The following is a 16640-nucleotide window of genomic DNA, read 5'->3' as shown; positions in this document are numbered from 1 at the left end:
GTGGAAAAGGATGATTCGCTGTGGCGACCCCTGATGGGAAAAGCCGAAAGAGAAAGAAGAGGCCTTATTCCAATAAAAATTAATCAATTTTGTAATTTCGATTTTGACTGCTTCATGCCTCAGTAAAGAATTATTTAGCTTCCAGTAATTGAATTTCCAAGTAGTACTGTCAGGAGTAATAATTTGGATATTAATATAAATAGCTCTATGATCCGTCAGAGGGGTTGGCAAAATATTCACAGTGATGTTATCTTTATTTATACAGCTTGAAACAAGCCAGAAATCAATGCGAGATTGTTTGGAACCGGTTTTATTACTCCAGGTGAAACGTTTGTCATTGGGAAATTTCTCTCTCCAAACATCCACAATATCGAACTTATTCATAAATCTTTTGAGATTGGTGCTATATGAAGTTTCCCGTCTTGGAGGCCATCTATCAAGTGTATTATTGATAGCAATATTAAAGTCCCCCCCAACAAAAAGTATGGAGTCTGGGTATCTGGATAACCATAAGCTTATTTTTTCTTCTAAGGAGTCCAGTAGTTTGTCGTTGTCACTTTTATTGTTGTAACCATATATATTAACAATGATAAAATTGGAAATATCATTTTTAACTGCCATACAGTTGTAGTGGCCAAGATTGTCACAGTCAGAGTCTAATATGTAACCAGAAAAGTTGTTCTTAAGTGTGGTGACACCAGATGAACGTTCGGAACCATGAGATAACCAAATATCGTTGCCCCATTGTGATTTCCAAAAATTTGCATCAGTAGATGTGGAATGACTCTCTTGCAAAAAACAGAAATTTGTTTTAAATTGTTTAAGAAATAAAAATAGAGCTTTGCGCTTGCACGTTTGCCTTAGTCCCCTGGCGTTGAGAGAAACGAGTGAAAAAGACACGTTTAATGAACTGATCTAACAAAGAAAGAATAGATTTACAGAAGAGAAGGGGACCGAGCACTGCACGAATCATACAAAAATAGTGTAATAATCCTGACTAACTAAATAAAAATAGAATAACATCCAACCCATTTTGGTTTAGAAAATAAAATAAAATAAAAAAAATGTGCAGCCAAAATAAGAAGAGGGCTATAAGTTTTTTTTTCTTCTTCCTCTCTTCTTCTTCTTCTTCTAAGAAATTAAGGTTTAAAATAAGGTTATAGCCCTAATCAGAAAATGATGTATGGACAGTAAACATCAACCAATTTGTGATTAAGAAATAGTGTTAATAGTCTCACCGAAGCAGTCAGCTTTTAAATGTAGGATGAGCGTTTCTATGAAGGAGGGAGCACTTCTGTTCCATTGATGAAGCCACGGGCTCCAACAAAGTATGCCGACTTCCCCTCCTTGCGTGCTTTGTCTATTAATGGCCACAATTTGGCACGACGACTTCTGTCTTCCTGGGATAAATCTTCAGCGAATTTCAATTGATTCTCTCGCAGGCAAGAGGATGTTTTGGCTGCTTTCCAGACAGCATCCCTGGAGACACGTGAGGTGAATTGTATGATGATGCCTCTCGGATTGGCGTTGCCTTGCTTCCTGGGTCCCAGTCGATGCACGGTGTCGATGACGTCAGGTAGCTTCTGTTTCTGTTCAGGTAAAACCGATTGGCAAATTTCTATCACCTTTCTTCGTGTGTCTTCTTTCTCAGTTTCCATGGCACCGTGTAGTTTGAGGTTCCATCTTCTGGAGTATCTTTCCAGATTAGACAGTCTCAGCTGGTGGTTATCCAGTTGGTCTTCGCCTCTTTTTACTTTTCTTTCAAGATCATTCACTTTTTTCTTTACATCTTTCATTTCAGCATGCATAAAGTCAATCGATTTTTTGAGACCTTCAATCTTCAGAGCATTTTCTTTCACCATACTTGAATTCTCTTTCACCATGATTACCAGACTGTACGATCTTCTGTTTATCAATGCTGAAAGATGGGATATGATCTTGTTTGAAGTGGGTGGATCGTTGCTGCCGGAGTCGTACATCACTTTTTTTGACGCTGGAGATTTGAGAGGTGTAGCAGGGAGGGATGGAAAGTCATCCATATCTTCAACATTTGGAGCAACCGTTGACTGGGATGCAGCGTAGTTGTGGCAGTTGTCCACAAGTATGTTGCCTGAGGTAGCGGTAGCATCGACAGCCTCTCCAGATGCTAGCTTGGATTTTGATATATCTAATCCTCTCTTTGCACCTTTTGAAGTCGGCATTCTGCTTCTTATCTCTTAGAGGTCAATGTATTCTTGTTTATAAAGAGATTTGTTGGTGTTTTAAAGAATAAAGTCAGGGTTTTACCGTATTTCAAGAACTTTTTGTGCAGAACTCGGTAAAGAGCGTCTACTCACTCCGCCATCTTGGTCGCCCCCTTCAATAAGAAGAAGACTTGGCCAGGGGCAGCATTTGGCCATTGGAACTGCCCACTTCCTGTTTGCACACCTCCGGTTGGCCTCACAGGTCAAGTAGCGGTGGTAGGCTAATGACAGGAGTTTGTTCGCTGCCTCATATTGACACACTCTTTCAGCTCCGGATGAGACCTGCAGGCACAGATAATGAGCAAAATACAGCCTCTGCAATTGAGTGCGCCTCCCAGGTGACGAACAGTCTGTCTGGTAAGCCGGCGAGGGTCAAGTCCTGCGCTTGCATTTAAGCTTTTTATTTATTTATTTATTTTATTTTTTTGGGTGTTTGTTGTTCTTGCAGCGCTGGTATTTTCTGACGCTCCCACCTGCTGAACAGCTGCTGCTTTTTATGTATTGAATTTTAGAAATATTTTAAGGATATCTCGCTGTTCATGACCATGATCCCTACGGACTCCTGACCAGGGTGCTGCCGGGCCTGGGTACTCCTCAGCTTCCTTTGACTTCAAATGTATTAACCTCAGTTAGCCAGAATCTCTCAAACAATATCTAATTCCTTTTCAGTCTTCTTATAATTTACGTCATGCAGATCAAATCTTTTTTGTTGTTCCAAGAGTTAAAAAAGAAATCGGAAAATACTTATTTTATTACAAAGCCCCCTCAGACTGGAACTATCTTCCATCTATTCGTTCTTTATCCTCATTCTTTGCATTTTAAAAATGGCTGTTTAGAACATCTTCAACACTCATGTAACTGTTTTTGATATATGATTTCTTTCCTGCTTTTTATTCCCTTGCCTTTAAACTAACTGCTAAGAGGTGCAATAAATGTCTGTGTTTGTGTGTGTGCCTGCTCGTTGTCTTGTATATTTTAAGTTCTTCATTGTTTTGACATATGTAAAGTTTGCTCAACTGTATCTGTTGGTGTTTGCTTGTTTTGTTGTATGTCGAGGACCCCCTCGAAAAGGAGATGACACATCTCAAGGGCTTATCTTACAAACAAATAAATTGAAATTGAAATCTTTCTGAGGGCTGAGACTGACAGAAGTAACTGCATCCCGAGCAGTTCTGTGCTTTAAATGTCTTGAGGAAACACAACTCTTGTTCTGATCTTACTTGTTCTGCCGTTTATTTCCTTAAAAATGTGTTTAAGGTTAATTACATTCAGGTGCTATAACAACCAATTCATGATAATATAATTAGTTTGGCAGATAAAACGTAACCTCCATTTGTGAGATATAAATGCACATTTTTCTGGTATATCATGCTTAAAAGGGTTATGTAAAATATTCAGCATTTAGCTGGCTTTCTCACAACTAAAAAGTAATTTGTGGTTGAGCTTATGAGCAAATATGATAGTCCGGGACATTGCATATTTATGATCATTCAAAATAAGATCCTTATTACCATTAACCTGTACGTTTACAGCTCCAAACTTAAACGTTCACCTCCTTTCTTTGAAAATGATGTAATTTGGGGGCTAAATAAATTCTCTGAAATTATAATGGGTGATTTTAATATAGTGTTGGATAATCAATTGGCCACAAGCTTTTACTAGTAACAGTCCCTTACATTTAATCATGCAGAGGTATAACCTGAAAGATGTCCAGAAGGAAAAATTCCCATCAGATTCTGTTTTTACCTGGAGTAATAATGATGGATCCAAACAGCCTTGCATTGATTACTGGCGGATTTTCTAAGAGCAGATGATATTGAAATTACCATTTTTCTTCTCCACTAACTGATCATAAAGCGTTGTACGTTTCTATGAAATTATTTGAAACTAGGTCCCAGAATAAGAAAGCTAACTGGATTCTAAATAACTCATTGCTTAAACTAGGCATAGAACAACAAAAGGTTTCTTAATTAATCTAAGATATTTATCCGTTTTTGCAGTAAATAGAGTTAAAAAGTGCAGCTTCTCTATGACTTCGTGGCGTCTTCCCCGGGAACCTGAAGAAAAAATTACACTGACCAAAAATATAAACGCAACACTTTTGTTATTGCTCCCATTTTTTATGGTATGAACTCAAAGATGTGAAACATTTTCCACATCCACAAAATAACCATTTCTCTGAAATATTGTTCACAAATCTGTCTAAATCTGTGATAGTGAGTACTTGTCCTGTGCCAAGACAATCCATCCCACCTCACAGGTGTGCCATATCAAGATGCTGATTAGTGAAGGAAAGAGACCTGTTCGCTTTTACAGGTTTTCCTCAGCGTGTTCTATAAGTCGATAAGAAGAAATGACCATTATTCAACCGGATAAAGATTAACAAAGTTTATTCCCTGATACAATAGTTCTAAGACAGAGAGCAAAAACACAGAGCTATAGCGAAGGAGGAAAGCCCCAAAGAGAAGAAGGAGCACCTCCTGAGGAAAGAGTCTTATAGTGGAGTTCGTGCGTTGCTGAGATCTTCTTCCTCTGTCCAGCAGCCAATCTTTTACCTGCTACTTGACATTGTCCTTTTTTGGCGCCTCAGCCTTTCAAATGTGGGTTCCTGTTTTCAAAGAAAGAGGCTTGACCTTTCGCTGGCCCCAACTCCGTTTCGAGTCTACAACATTTCCTTTTTACTCGGTATAGCGAAGCACACTTCTTGCTGAGTGTGTGGACGCCTGAGGTGTCAAAAATGTGGCCTATTGTTGACTTCTGCTCGACTCACACCTGTGGTCTAGGTCCACTTTTCTGCCTGATAGCGGGGGCCTTATTTCCAGTCGTTGTAGACAAGCTCGGTTTTGCTCATCAGTAAAAAGGAGAAGTAAGCATCCTGTTTCTGCTCACCCCAGCCTGCATAAGCGCGCCGGCTGCATTCTGCAGTAGCGAGGTAAAAATGTCAAACAGCAATATTAGACTGTATAAAATTAAACATTAATACGTCAAATGTAATAAAAGATTAAATCAGTAAGCATACATTTCTTCATTATACAGCATGATTATTGCACAGGTGTGACTTAGACTGGCCTTAGAGTGGCCATTTCTTGGGAGCAATAACAAAAAAGTTGCGCTTATATTTTTGGTCAGGGTATATTAACCCTCTATGGCATGGCGTTGCCCTCAGGCAACAAACCACTATTTTGGCCCACACTCCACCCCTTTAATTTTTTTAAATCAAAACACTACACTGAAAGTCTGCTGATATGTCTGTGACCAATGAAATTTGAGCTGGGTGTGGCTTTGACCTTTCGTCTTGGGGTGAAACAGTCTTTTTTGGGACCACAGCCGACTTGGACACACTGCTAGCAGAAGGTAAGATAAATTTCACTTTTTAACATGTTTACATTTAAATTACTTGGTATAAAAATATCTATGATGTGCATGAATAAGTAGAGAACCATATTTGATTGAGTAAAGATACTTTTTGTCTTCATTTATACACTAAAATGGCAGTTTTTCCTTCGTTGCCTCAGGGCAACATTGTGCAGTTAGATCACTTTTGTGTGAACTATAACATGCTAATGGATGGAGATGTGCAGGGATGCATAGTTATCAACATAATCATTTTTTTGCTGTACTATCTACTATTATTCACAGGAAATGGATGCACAAACATTTTATCGGTCTAAGAAACATGATCAAGAGGTTAGGCTCATCCCTTCCGACAGTGAGGATGGTGAGCTCGAGGAGATTGACAGTGAGGAAGAGTGGACTCCAGAATCAGGTTTGAGGGAGAGTTAGGAGATCAGGGTTCAGTCAGCAGAGTAATATACTGTATGGAATGAAAATATGTGTGGGTGTGTGTGCGCATGTGTGCATGCGTGTGTGTGTTTGTGCGTTTAGAGAGGTATATATGACTTATTCTAATTTTATGCTTACTGGTTTCTTTTGAAAACATATAGCTGGCATGCCTGATGACAATGAGTCACTGGATGAAGAGGAAAATGAGGATGAAGCATCACAGGAAGATGTTCCACGCTTACCCCGTTGGAGAACACCCCACAATGCCAACATCACTAATTACCCAGAATGGCAGGCCGGCCTTCCAAAATCAGACGATATCAAGTCCCCCTATGAATACTTCAAGCTGTTTTTTTCTGAAGACATTCTGGAAGTAGTTGTAGAGCAGTCAAATTTGTATGCCATTCAGTGTAACACCAACAAGCCCCTTAACCTCACCACTAAAGAGCTGGAGCAATTCATGGGTACAGCAGTGTACATGTCATTGTTTGGATTACCAGGCACCCGGATGTTTTGGAACAAAGCCACCCGAGTTTCCCAGGTAGCTGACACCATGTCACTGAATAGATGGGAGTTCATCAAAAAATGTCTGCACTTCAACAACAATGAAGTGAGACAAGGAGAAAATGTTGATCCTCTCCATAAAATCAGACCACTGGTCACTCATCTCACCTCAAAGCTGCAGACAATCCCAATGGGTGAGAAGTTGGCTGTAGATGAGCAGATGGTCCCTTTCAAGGGAAGAAACAGACTCAAGCAATACCTGCCAGCAAAACCAAAAAAATGGGGCTACAAGATACTTGTCTTGGCTGGCTCTGATGGTGTCCAGCACAATTTTGAGATCTATACAGGGAGAGTTGTGCAACCCCCTGAGCTGCCAGATGTAGGAGCAAGTGGCAACGTTGTCCTCCGCCTGGCCCAGCCAATACCTAAACACCAGAAACATAAGCTTTTCTTTGACAACTGGTACACGAGTGTTCCTCTCATTCTCACACTTGCTCAGCAGGGAATTCACTGTGCTGGCACTGTCCGTAGCAACAGACTACCAGGTGTGAGCATGATGTGTGATGCTGAGTTGAAGAGAACTGGACGTGGATCTTTTGACCAGAAGACGGCCATGGTTGGAGAAACCACCTTGCATGCTGTGAAGTGGTATGATAACCGTCCAGTCAGTCTTCTCAGTGATTACATTGGAGCACACCCGGTCACTGATGTTGATAGGTGGGATGGCAAGCAAAAAAAAGTCATCAGAGTTCCCTGTCCTGCCGTGGTGAGAGAGTACAACAAGAATATGGGTGGAGTGGATCTGCTGGACTCTCTCATTGCACTGTACCGCACCAAAATCAGGTCAAAGAAGTGGTACCACCGACTGATGTTCCACTTTATTGACATGACCACCGTGACTGCCTGGCTGCTCTACAAGAGAGACTGCAGCAGCACTGGGATGAGTAAAGAGGAACAGATCAGGCTTTATACGTTCAAGTCATATATTGGAGAAAGCTTATGCAAAAGTGGCAAGAATCTGGAGCATAAGAGAGGTCGTCCCAGTTCCACAATTGCTGGGGAGTACAAAGAAAAGAGGAGAAGAGGACCCGCTACACCTATTCCAGTCCCTGATGTGCGTCTAGATGCCACAGCCCACTGGATGGTCATGGATGAAAAGAAAGGGAGATGCAAGGTACCAGGATGCAAAGGTACACCAAAAGCCAAGTGCCAAAAATGTGACGTCCGCCTCTGTTTCACATCCACCAGCAACTGCTTCCTGAGGTTCCATACAGAATAATGCAGACTGTGTTTTGTCAAAAATCAGTACCCCACAGGAACACACATTCATAAACATAAACACACACTGCAGCTAATCTGTAATGTACTCATTGATAAACCATTTGTGGCTGTGTGTTGAAAGAAAACTTTGAAATTGTTGTTGAAAGAAACTTTTTCAAATTGTTGTTACTGAAAGAAAACTTTTGAAATTGTTGTTGTTGTTGAAAAAAAACTTCTTGTAATGTATTTAATGCTTTTTTGTTCGTCATTCCACTTATTAAATAATATAGAAAACCTTGGCGTTTTAGTACCTTCATAGCATCTTGTTGCTCTGAGGCAACAAACCAAAATCTGGTGGGGGGGCTGTGGGGGGGCACATTTTCTGATTGATATATTACAAGGACCCCCCCAAGGTCCCAAAACTGGGGTGAAATATTTTTTTCCTCATAAAATAAAAATTCATGCCATAGAGGGTTAATATTAATACCTGCTGAAGGTAAAAGTATGTGTGAACTTGCTTCTCAATGTTTTTTGATGAAAATGAAACTGTAGCTGTATTGAGTGTTAGCTTTCATTTTAATGAAAGTGATCACCGTAGGTTTCGTTTCCAGTGAACTGCTGAACAAATTGCTGCCCATATATGTACAGTATCTAAAATGTATGAGAAACAAATAATTCATTGTCCTTTTTGCTTCCTGCAACAGTTAATGATTTAGCTGAAAAGATTAGATTCACCTTCAACAAATAGATGTTTATAGGACCACTTTGAAAAAGGAATAACTTTATAACCACTGATTGCAGGAAAAAAGTCTTGTACACAGGTTTTTGCAATAGCTTCACAATAACATGCGTGGGTTTTCACGGTAACCTCCTGTTTCCTCTATCAGTCCAAAAAACATGCTTCATTTGTAGAATGCTGTCTGTAAGGTGGGTGTGTGGCCCTACACCCCCAAAGCAGCTGGAATATTTTTTAGGTCAGGATTCTAAAAAAATTGAAGTCATTATTGAACAAAAAGACCCAGATCTTCATGGGTTTTTTTCTCTGGAGTTTATTTGTAAATGTATTTGTAAATCAACAAAAAACTATTTTTGAATACAGTAAATGTTGACATTCCCAGCAAGCAACCTGTCAAAGCAACCATTAAAACAGAAAAAAGACTTTTCTTATGACATTGATTTGTTTATTGTATTTGATCTTAAGTTCAACAAGGAAATCTTTTTTTTTCTCAAAGAGAATTATCAAAAGAAAGCTACATGTTTCTTTCATAAAGTGTGTATCTTTACTAGGTCTGACAAACAGAAAGATAACATTCACCTTCAACAAATGCATGTTTGACTGTAGTACCGCTTTGCAAAAGGAACGACTTTGAAACCACACACTGCAAAGTTAACGTACATGTTTATGGCCATTGTTAAGATTGCTGTTAAAAAACAAAACCATAAGATGTTTACCGTAGTTACAATGTTACCATAGGAGTGGGTAATCAGTATTTCAGAATAGATAAGGGAGGAGTCTGAGTCAAGGACTAAGACCCCCCCCCCTGTGAAAAGAGGAGCCTCAACAGAGAGAAGTGAAACCCAGTCTGTCCCAAAGACCAACATGCATCTCTTTGCTCTAATTCTTGGCATTTGGCTTCTACCAAAAGGTGAGTTTTTCTTCTTTCTATTTTTTTGTGTTACTATTTTAAACTTTATATAATTTAAACAAATATCAGCACCATCTTTAAAATGATTTAAGCTCTGCGCCTATTTCACGTTTTTGTCTAAATTGCATCTCTTAGTTGACATTGCAGCTTTTTGTCTTAGCTGCACAGAGCTTCAGAGTCTTGCTGTAGTTGTGATTAAATTTTTAGAATAAATGTATAAATATTGCCTGTTTTTTTTTTTTTAATTCATTCTTATATTGTTTGTTGTTTTATTAGGTGACACTCTGAAGTGTCATGAATGCATACCAGACAATTTGGGGAAGTGCACTGAAACACAAAGAGAATGTCTTTTACAGTCTCATCAATGTGGTGCATCCAGACTCATTGCCTATGCAGGTACATGACATTAAATCATTCTTAGTGCTTCCTTGTTATGTGCATAGTATAGATTACATTTTGTTTTCCTACAGGTGGTTCAAAAATTCTGGACCAAAATGTGAAGAGTTGTGCTCTGCCAGAAGAATGTGGGGAAGCTTCAGTCAATTTTGGGTTGTCCAAAACCTGGATCAACACCCAATGCTGCAACTCCAACCTCTGCAACACTCAGTCTGTTCCTGGTAACACACATTCTGTCCATTGCAATGTATTAGATTTTCTTAAAGATATTCATAGTTACAGTTTTACATATTAATATTCAATGTAATACAACCCTGGATCAAGAGGTTAAAAAACTAAAATATTTAAAGCACATTATTTGATGCTGCACAAGTGTTTTGGAATAGATTCACTGCAATAATAAACAAAACAATGATGCTTCACTGAAGTAAACTGGGCATGAATGGATGAAGACTGCAGAATCCCGTTCAAACAGAACCGATACAAAGTCAAAAGTCCGTCTGACGAGACAGAGACATCTGATTGGTTAGAATCTAGATCTATCAGCAGGCTGTTTGATGGCAGATATGTCACGCTAAAATTAAACTTCTGAACGCAAAATCAAAGATTAGGAGAGAGCGAGATGAGACACATTCGTGTTGCAAACGCAAAAATATTTTTGAAAGCAAAAGAAAATTTTTGGGAGGAAAGAAAAATTAAAGCAAAAAAAAGCAAAAGCAAAAAAATTGAATGCAAAAAATGCTTTAAACATTTTTTAAAGCAAAAAAATGTTTTGAAAGCAAATATATTATATTTTCATTTGCTACTTGCTACTTTTTTTGCAATGTTTTGGCATATATAGCACTTCATAAGATAGCAGCAATGTCATACATGAAGAGAATAGAAAACACTTCACATTAAAAAGAAGAATCTGGTTTAGGACACAAAATGTAACTCCATGTGAGATTTTCTGGCAGGAACAAAAAAGAGTATTTTATTAACTCTTACACAAATTTCTTTATTCAAATTAATCTAAATTACATTTTCAAAAATCAACTAAAATGTTAACAAGTTACAATAAATCTGTTTACAAGATGAAATCGGGGGGAAAAGGCTGTGAGGCTCTGATCATCTTCAAACATAATTTCTGTTTTGTTTCTGCAGACTCAAGCAATACCACTCCAAATGGGAGACACTGCTTCACCTGTGATGGTTCAACATGTGACAAAACTTTAGCCTGTGAGGGGAACGAAGACCACTGCGTTACCGGAACAGGTGAGACCCCTGTTCTTCCTCTATTCTTGACTATTCTAAAGGAAAATGATTTCGAAGCTTCTGATAACTTTCTCTCTCAGTTGATGCAGGAGGAACCACAACCACCGTAAAGGGATGCATCTCTGAGCTGATGTGCTCTGCCTCAAACAGCTTTCCTTCTCGACTTCTAGGAACAAAGGTTAGCTGTTGCAAGGGTAACTTGTGCAACAGTGCTGTCACTGCAAGTACAGGTCTGCTGCTTGTAGTCGTGGCGTTGGTCTCTTTGACATTGTTTTCTTAAGAGAGAATTCAAACAGTGAATTATTTGGCACCTCTCTTTTTCATACACAAAGTCTATGAGGCCCTCACTCTTCTCCTCTTTCAACTTATCTTTTGAAGATTTAAAGTTTGAAGATCCAAAATGATTATTTTTGATAAACTTAAATGTTTTTTTGTGTTTGTTTCTTTTTTATTTCACTTGTCAATTACAATTCTGAGTAAGCTTTTCAAAAGTGTGTGTGAATTTAAATATGAAATAAAGTTTCATCTTATCAAGAGAAAAAAATTTGAGGTTGTGTTTTTTGACTAAAATGTTTTTTTGACTGTCTTGGATGTTTGTTATTAAGGTATGACTGACGTCTTTATACCAACAAGTGAATAATAGCTGTTTAAATAAAATCCTCAAAATCCTAAAGCAATAAATTGTACTTCATTAATATTTTTTTTTTGCACCACTACAGTTTGCTTTTGTTTTCAGTTTAAAATATGTTTAAAAAGATAAATAAGTAAATTTACTTTTTTTTTTAAAGCTGGATTTTAATTTGTGATTTCCATCATTATGTGCCTTGGCCTCGTTTGTTTCTCCATCACACTTTAGTAGCACCTCAGAGGACAGACCCCCCCATCCGTATCAAAAAACTTCCTACATATAGACCCAACTGAGTTGGAACCACAAGCGAGGAGGTACCACCACCAAAATAAGGACAATGTATGAAAACTACTACTGTTAACCCTTATGTGGTGTTCGGGTCTGTGGGACCCGTTTTCATTTTTTATCAAAAGAAAAATGATACAATTAATTAATTTTTCAAACTCAGACTCACTGGCCTTGGCTCATTTTCTGTGAAGAACAGATATCAGAATACATTTTTAATGACCACACACCGTATACCCCCCCCCCCAACACATTTCTATTACATATAAGATGTTCGGGTCCACTGGACCCGGGGCTAATAGAAGTGTGGAAATTGATGTTTTATGTACCTACACTCTGTCCCCCACCTGTCTGGGCCTGCTGTGTGTGTGTGGGTGTGTGTAGGTGTGTGTGTGTGTGTGTGTGTGTGACCAGTGAGAAAGAGAGAGAGAGAGTGGCAGAGAGAGAAAGTTTCACTGTAAATGTGAGTTCTGTTTCTGCACCTGCGGTTCCCGCGCAAGGTTGCAACATTGTTAGAATAATTCAAGAATCAACTCTGTTTGCTCTCGTTCTCCCGCACATTTGACCATTTGACTTTCTTGCGGGGATCTTTAATATCTCGCTCTTTATCTGCTACAAATTGCAGGCGGGACACTATAAATATAGCTTTGCCAGTGTGGTTTCTCATCACAACTGATCAAAATGGCCAAAAGGCTTTCTGCGCAGAGGGCCCTGGAATTGATTTTAGAAGAGAGACGTTTTTGATGATGATGTAGAGGGAGACGATTCAGAAGAGGAGGTTTCAGAATTAGAGGATCACATTTCTGAAAATTCAGAGTCTAACAGTGACTCTGAAGAAGATGATTAGATTGGGGCGGCCGTGGAGCAGCGGTAGGGCGGCCGGCCCATGATCGTAAGATTGCAGGTTCAATTCCCGCCTTGCACGCCCATGAGTCGAAGTGTCCTTGGGCAAGACACTGAACCCCACCTTGCCTCTGGTGGCGCCTGTGCTTGGCAGCGGAGCTGCCACCAGTGTCTGAATGTGTGAGTGAATGTGTGTGTGACTGGGTGAATGGGTCTGTGACTGTAAAGCGCTTTGTCCTTGTTGGAAGAAAGGTGCTATATAAGTATACACAATTTACCATTAACCATTTAGATTGAGCATCAGCCAGTTCCAAAACGAAGCCATCAGCACCCAGCCACAGGACCAGGCCGTCAGCAGCCAGGACCATATGTTGTACAGGCTAGTGGCTAGAAGGCCATGTGTTCAATGGGGCTGATGTGTTGTCTTGACTAATAGGTTTACTTTATGTGTTCAGCTTGTGTTGTGCACCTGAATGGGTTCAGTTTCTGTGTTCAAATAAATAAAAGTCAGTAGTTTTGAAAACCCTTACTTCACTTGAAAATTTTTTTCCACTCATATCTTGATTTTAATTGATTTTCTTTATCACGTTTTAAATAATGAGTTATGAATGTGATCTAAAAAAGGTAAAGGGCAAATATTAACCAAATATACTGATTGTAATTGGATGAGGTAAACATCTGTCGAGTATTTTAACATCAAAGTGTTTGATTGTGAGGCATTAAAAACCACAACATGCAACGGGTCCACCAGACCCACGAACACTGGCTGAGTAACAACAATATGAACACCACACAAGGGTTAAAGAAAAATGTTTAAGGGGACACCAAAAATACAATTGATGAGACTAGCAATATAGCTGGATAAGTGCAATCCCCACTCCTATCACAGTACCAGAACTTACTGTCTTACTTACCGTAAATTCCGGACTACAAAGTGCACCCGATTACTAGCTGCACCTACCTATTTTCAAGTGTTTAACTAATTTTTTACATACACAGGCATACACAAGCCACGCCGGAGTACAAACCGCATGAATTAGGCAACATTGTCAGCCGCATGAATTAGGCAACATTGTCATCCTGACGGATCACGTCCTGACTCACAGAGCAAGTGTGATTTATTAGCATACAGTGGGTGGAGTCATTTTTGCCTCAGGCTCATGTATTTGAGTATATCTGCATCTGCCAAACAGTATGCACCTCTATTCTGTTCACAAGTTCCTCAGTTATGTTTTTTTTTTTTCTTAACTTTTGACAATCTAGGTATCATACATAAAATTAAAAACAGTAACCATATAATCAACATTGCATCCCTCAGTTATGATGAGGAAATTTACATCCGCGATTCCCCATTTCCCATGAGTCTTAGGGGCTAAAGGCGGGGCCAACGCCCGGCTCGCCATTCTGTTGTACATGTTTAAGAATGAGCAAGTATCAGCAGTGGATGGAGGGGTGAACGGGTAAAGCTCCCCTTCCGCTTGTGCCGTGGCAGCGTTATGGGAGTAACAGGGCTGGTTAAAAAACACACCGGTAAAATAAAGCTGCGACGACTGAAAAGCGCGCGCCTCAGCGCGATACGCGCGCCTCCTCGCGGCGCGTGGGTCAGAAGTTTCCTTCCACAACAAACACTGTTGTTCCGCGGACGCCTCGAGTAAGCCCTGGCTGCAGCCTGCAGAATGGCTCGACGCCTCTGCGCTCCGCGCTCCCGCGCGCTCCTTGTCTCCCCTTCCTATCTACTCCGACAGCTCTGGCCAGGGCGGCTTCAAGGAGGAGCACTTCGTCCCCATTGCGCCGGTGAACGGAGCAAATCGTGTCTGTGCAGAGCAATCGGACTTAATACTGTACGTTTTGTGTATGAGGGGCGGATGCGTTGTTACGTGTGGGAGCCTTCAGACTGCCATCGGCCCGCAGCTCACACGACACGCAGTCTCCAGCTCACACGGAGGCTGTGAGCGTTTCAATGCAAAACTCCGCTCAGTCCTTAATAACCGTTAAAACGACCACGTCAATTTGTGTTTCCAGTCGTGTCCCGACAAAATAAAGGTTGATGTTATTCCCCACATATTTACGTGCAGCCAGCCGAGTCACTATGACTCAGAGGTAAATTCACTCCATGCGCTGTTCTCTCCGTCACGCAGCTGACCGGCTTTTCCAAACCCGTTGGTGATGGTGGATTTTTTCACGCTGCTTTTAACGATTGCTTTTAACTTGAAAGCTTCATCATATTGTAGCGGCGATCACGTGCACGTTGGGTCTAATGGCCCCAAAGGATTCTGGGATGCGGCCGGGCATGCGTGTTTCGTTTTGTTGAACCATGACTGAAGTGTCTAAGACGTGAAGTGAGGTCCATGCTGTTTGGCTGTTTAAAGGTGTGTTGAAAAATAAATGACTTGTGTTTGGTCTTAGAGAATTCAAACCATTCAACGTGTCCGAAAATACGTACGCGGCGGCCGCCAATAAAATCCATAAATTAGCCGCGTCACTGAATAAGCATGAATAGGCTGTAAGCGCAGGAAAAAAGTAGCAGCTTATAGTCCGGAAATTACGGTAATTCAGAATAAAGACACCGAATATTAAGCCGTCATAGGTAATTTTAAAGAATGAAGCAATAGAATTGCATGAAAATGGAAGTTCTCCATAAGTCTCTTTCAAATTAAAAAAATCTAAATGTGAAATTTTAATATAAATATTATTCTATATGTTTGAATAATGTGCTAGTTTGGTCACACCCATCAACAAAATCTTTTTTTTTTTTACTTGTCCTGTCCAACATCTGGGCAGACAGATGAGAGCTGAAGGCTTCTTGTGTTGGACATATTTTACTTTAACAAGAGGGGTTATAAATCTTCTGACAAACCAGAGGTATGTCTGAATAAATCCCTTTTGTAATCGAGGCCAAACTTTATTCACTTTGATCGTATTTGAAAAAATCTTTTGTGTTGGACCGGACGGAAAAGGAAAGAAGGGAAAAAGAGAGAGGGATGTTAGAGAGGGGGGATAGAAGGGTGATTGTAGAAAGTGTGTGGGGGGGGGGGACCATGAAGCAGCATAAAGCAACAAGGTACTGAGTGTTTATCATTACGGTGAGGTTCAGATGTAATACAAGTCTTAAAAGGGTGGAGCCTGTCCACACACACACTCAAACACAATCTGTTAGTTGCAAAAATGTCCACATGTCAACATGTAGACAATACAAATAGTGCTCACACACGCATACCTATGCCTTCAGACCAACTAGTGTGAAATATTTCATTCAATCAAGCCAAATATTAGTGCAAAGGTGAGGTAACACCTGTGCTCAGGTGAGTGTTTGTTCTTCTAAAATGGATGGTGGAATGTGTAAAGAAGGAGGAGGAGTGACCAGCCATCCCCACACCAAGACCCCCGCCGCAGCAGCCGCGGCAGCCAGAACCCCCCAACGCCACACGGCGGCAGGCAAAGAACAACCGCCCCCCGGGGCGACCATGCCCGCCACCCAGGCCAGGGCCAACAGGACCACCACGGGGGTCCCCAGAGCCAGAGAACAGGGAGGCACAGAGGGAGAGAAAGCGCAGCCCCAGCCTAACCAGGACACCAGCCCCCCCGCCGCACCGGGAGGGCCCAACGCCGGGCCCCACCCGAGAAGGGTGCCCACAGCCCCAGACGAGTGCCTCATCACCATCCAGGAGTTTTGGGCATCCCCCCGCCCCAACCCCAGGTACGAGCCAGGACCCCCCGAGGGAGACCCACACCGCGCCCCAGGCAGCCACCCACCCGGCCCACGGTGTTCCAAGAAGGAGCAAGGCAGGGGCCAGCCGC

The 16640-nt window shown here is 40.8% G+C and overlaps 2 protein-coding genes across 3 annotated transcripts; both read left to right on the top strand.

Moving 5' to 3' along the window:
* Nucleotides 1–5366: 5366 nt before the first annotated feature.
* LOC111948922 (piggyBac transposable element-derived protein 2-like) lies at nucleotides 5367–8337 on the top strand. Of its 2 annotated transcripts, none has more exons than XM_023964010.1 (2): nucleotides 5367–5597; nucleotides 6188–8337. In XM_023964010.1, the coding sequence occupies exon 2, from the start codon at nucleotides 6193–6195 to the stop codon at nucleotides 7807–7809; it is 1617 nt and encodes a 538-aa protein (XP_023819778.1). In that variant the 5' UTR covers nucleotides 5367–5597; nucleotides 6188–6192; the 3' UTR covers nucleotides 7810–8337. The 2 variants fall into 2 exon arrangements, with proteins under 2 accessions (XP_023819778.1, XP_023819777.1); XM_023964009.1 differs by lacking the exon at nucleotides 5367–5597 and adding an exon at nucleotides 5619–6009.
* A 977-nt stretch (nucleotides 8338–9314) lies between these two features.
* Nucleotides 9315–11630, top strand: LOC101166601 (urokinase plasminogen activator surface receptor). The gene is made up of 5 exons (XM_023964011.1): nucleotides 9315–9436; nucleotides 9713–9832; nucleotides 9907–10053; nucleotides 10976–11086; nucleotides 11167–11630. The coding sequence occupies exons 1-5, from the start codon at nucleotides 9391–9393 to the stop codon at nucleotides 11364–11366; spliced, it is 624 nt and encodes a 207-aa protein (XP_023819779.1). The 5' UTR covers nucleotides 9315–9390; the 3' UTR covers nucleotides 11367–11630.
* Nucleotides 11631–16640: the final 5010 nt, after the last annotated feature.

The sequence above is a fragment of the Oryzias latipes genome, chromosome 16 (genome assembly GCF_002234675.1).
Source record: "Oryzias latipes chromosome 16, ASM223467v1".
Classification (NCBI taxonomy): domain Eukaryota; kingdom Metazoa; phylum Chordata; class Actinopteri; order Beloniformes; family Adrianichthyidae; genus Oryzias; species Oryzias latipes.
This window is presented reverse-complemented; position numbering and strand designations above follow the sequence as displayed.

Excerpts from the sequence above, each read along its gene's own strand:
- LOC111948922 (XM_023964009.1), top strand. The coding sequence starts at position 5,886 with ATGGATGCACAAACATTTTATCGGTCTAAGAAACATGATCAAGAGGTT. Across the intron at positions 6,010-6,187 it reads AGAGTGGACTCCAGAATCAG|CTGGCATGCCTGATGACAAT; the intron begins GTTTGAGGGAGA and ends GAAAACATATAG.
- LOC101166601 (XM_023964011.1), top strand. The coding sequence starts at position 9,391 with ATGCATCTCTTTGCTCTAATTCTTGGCATTTGGCTTCTACCAAAAG. Across the intron at positions 9,833-9,906 it reads CAGACTCATTGCCTATGCAG|GTGGTTCAAAAATTCTGGAC; the intron begins GTACATGACATT and ends GTTTTCCTACAG. Across the intron at positions 10,054-10,975 it reads CAACACTCAGTCTGTTCCTG|ACTCAAGCAATACCACTCCA; the intron begins GTAACACACATT and ends TTGTTTCTGCAG.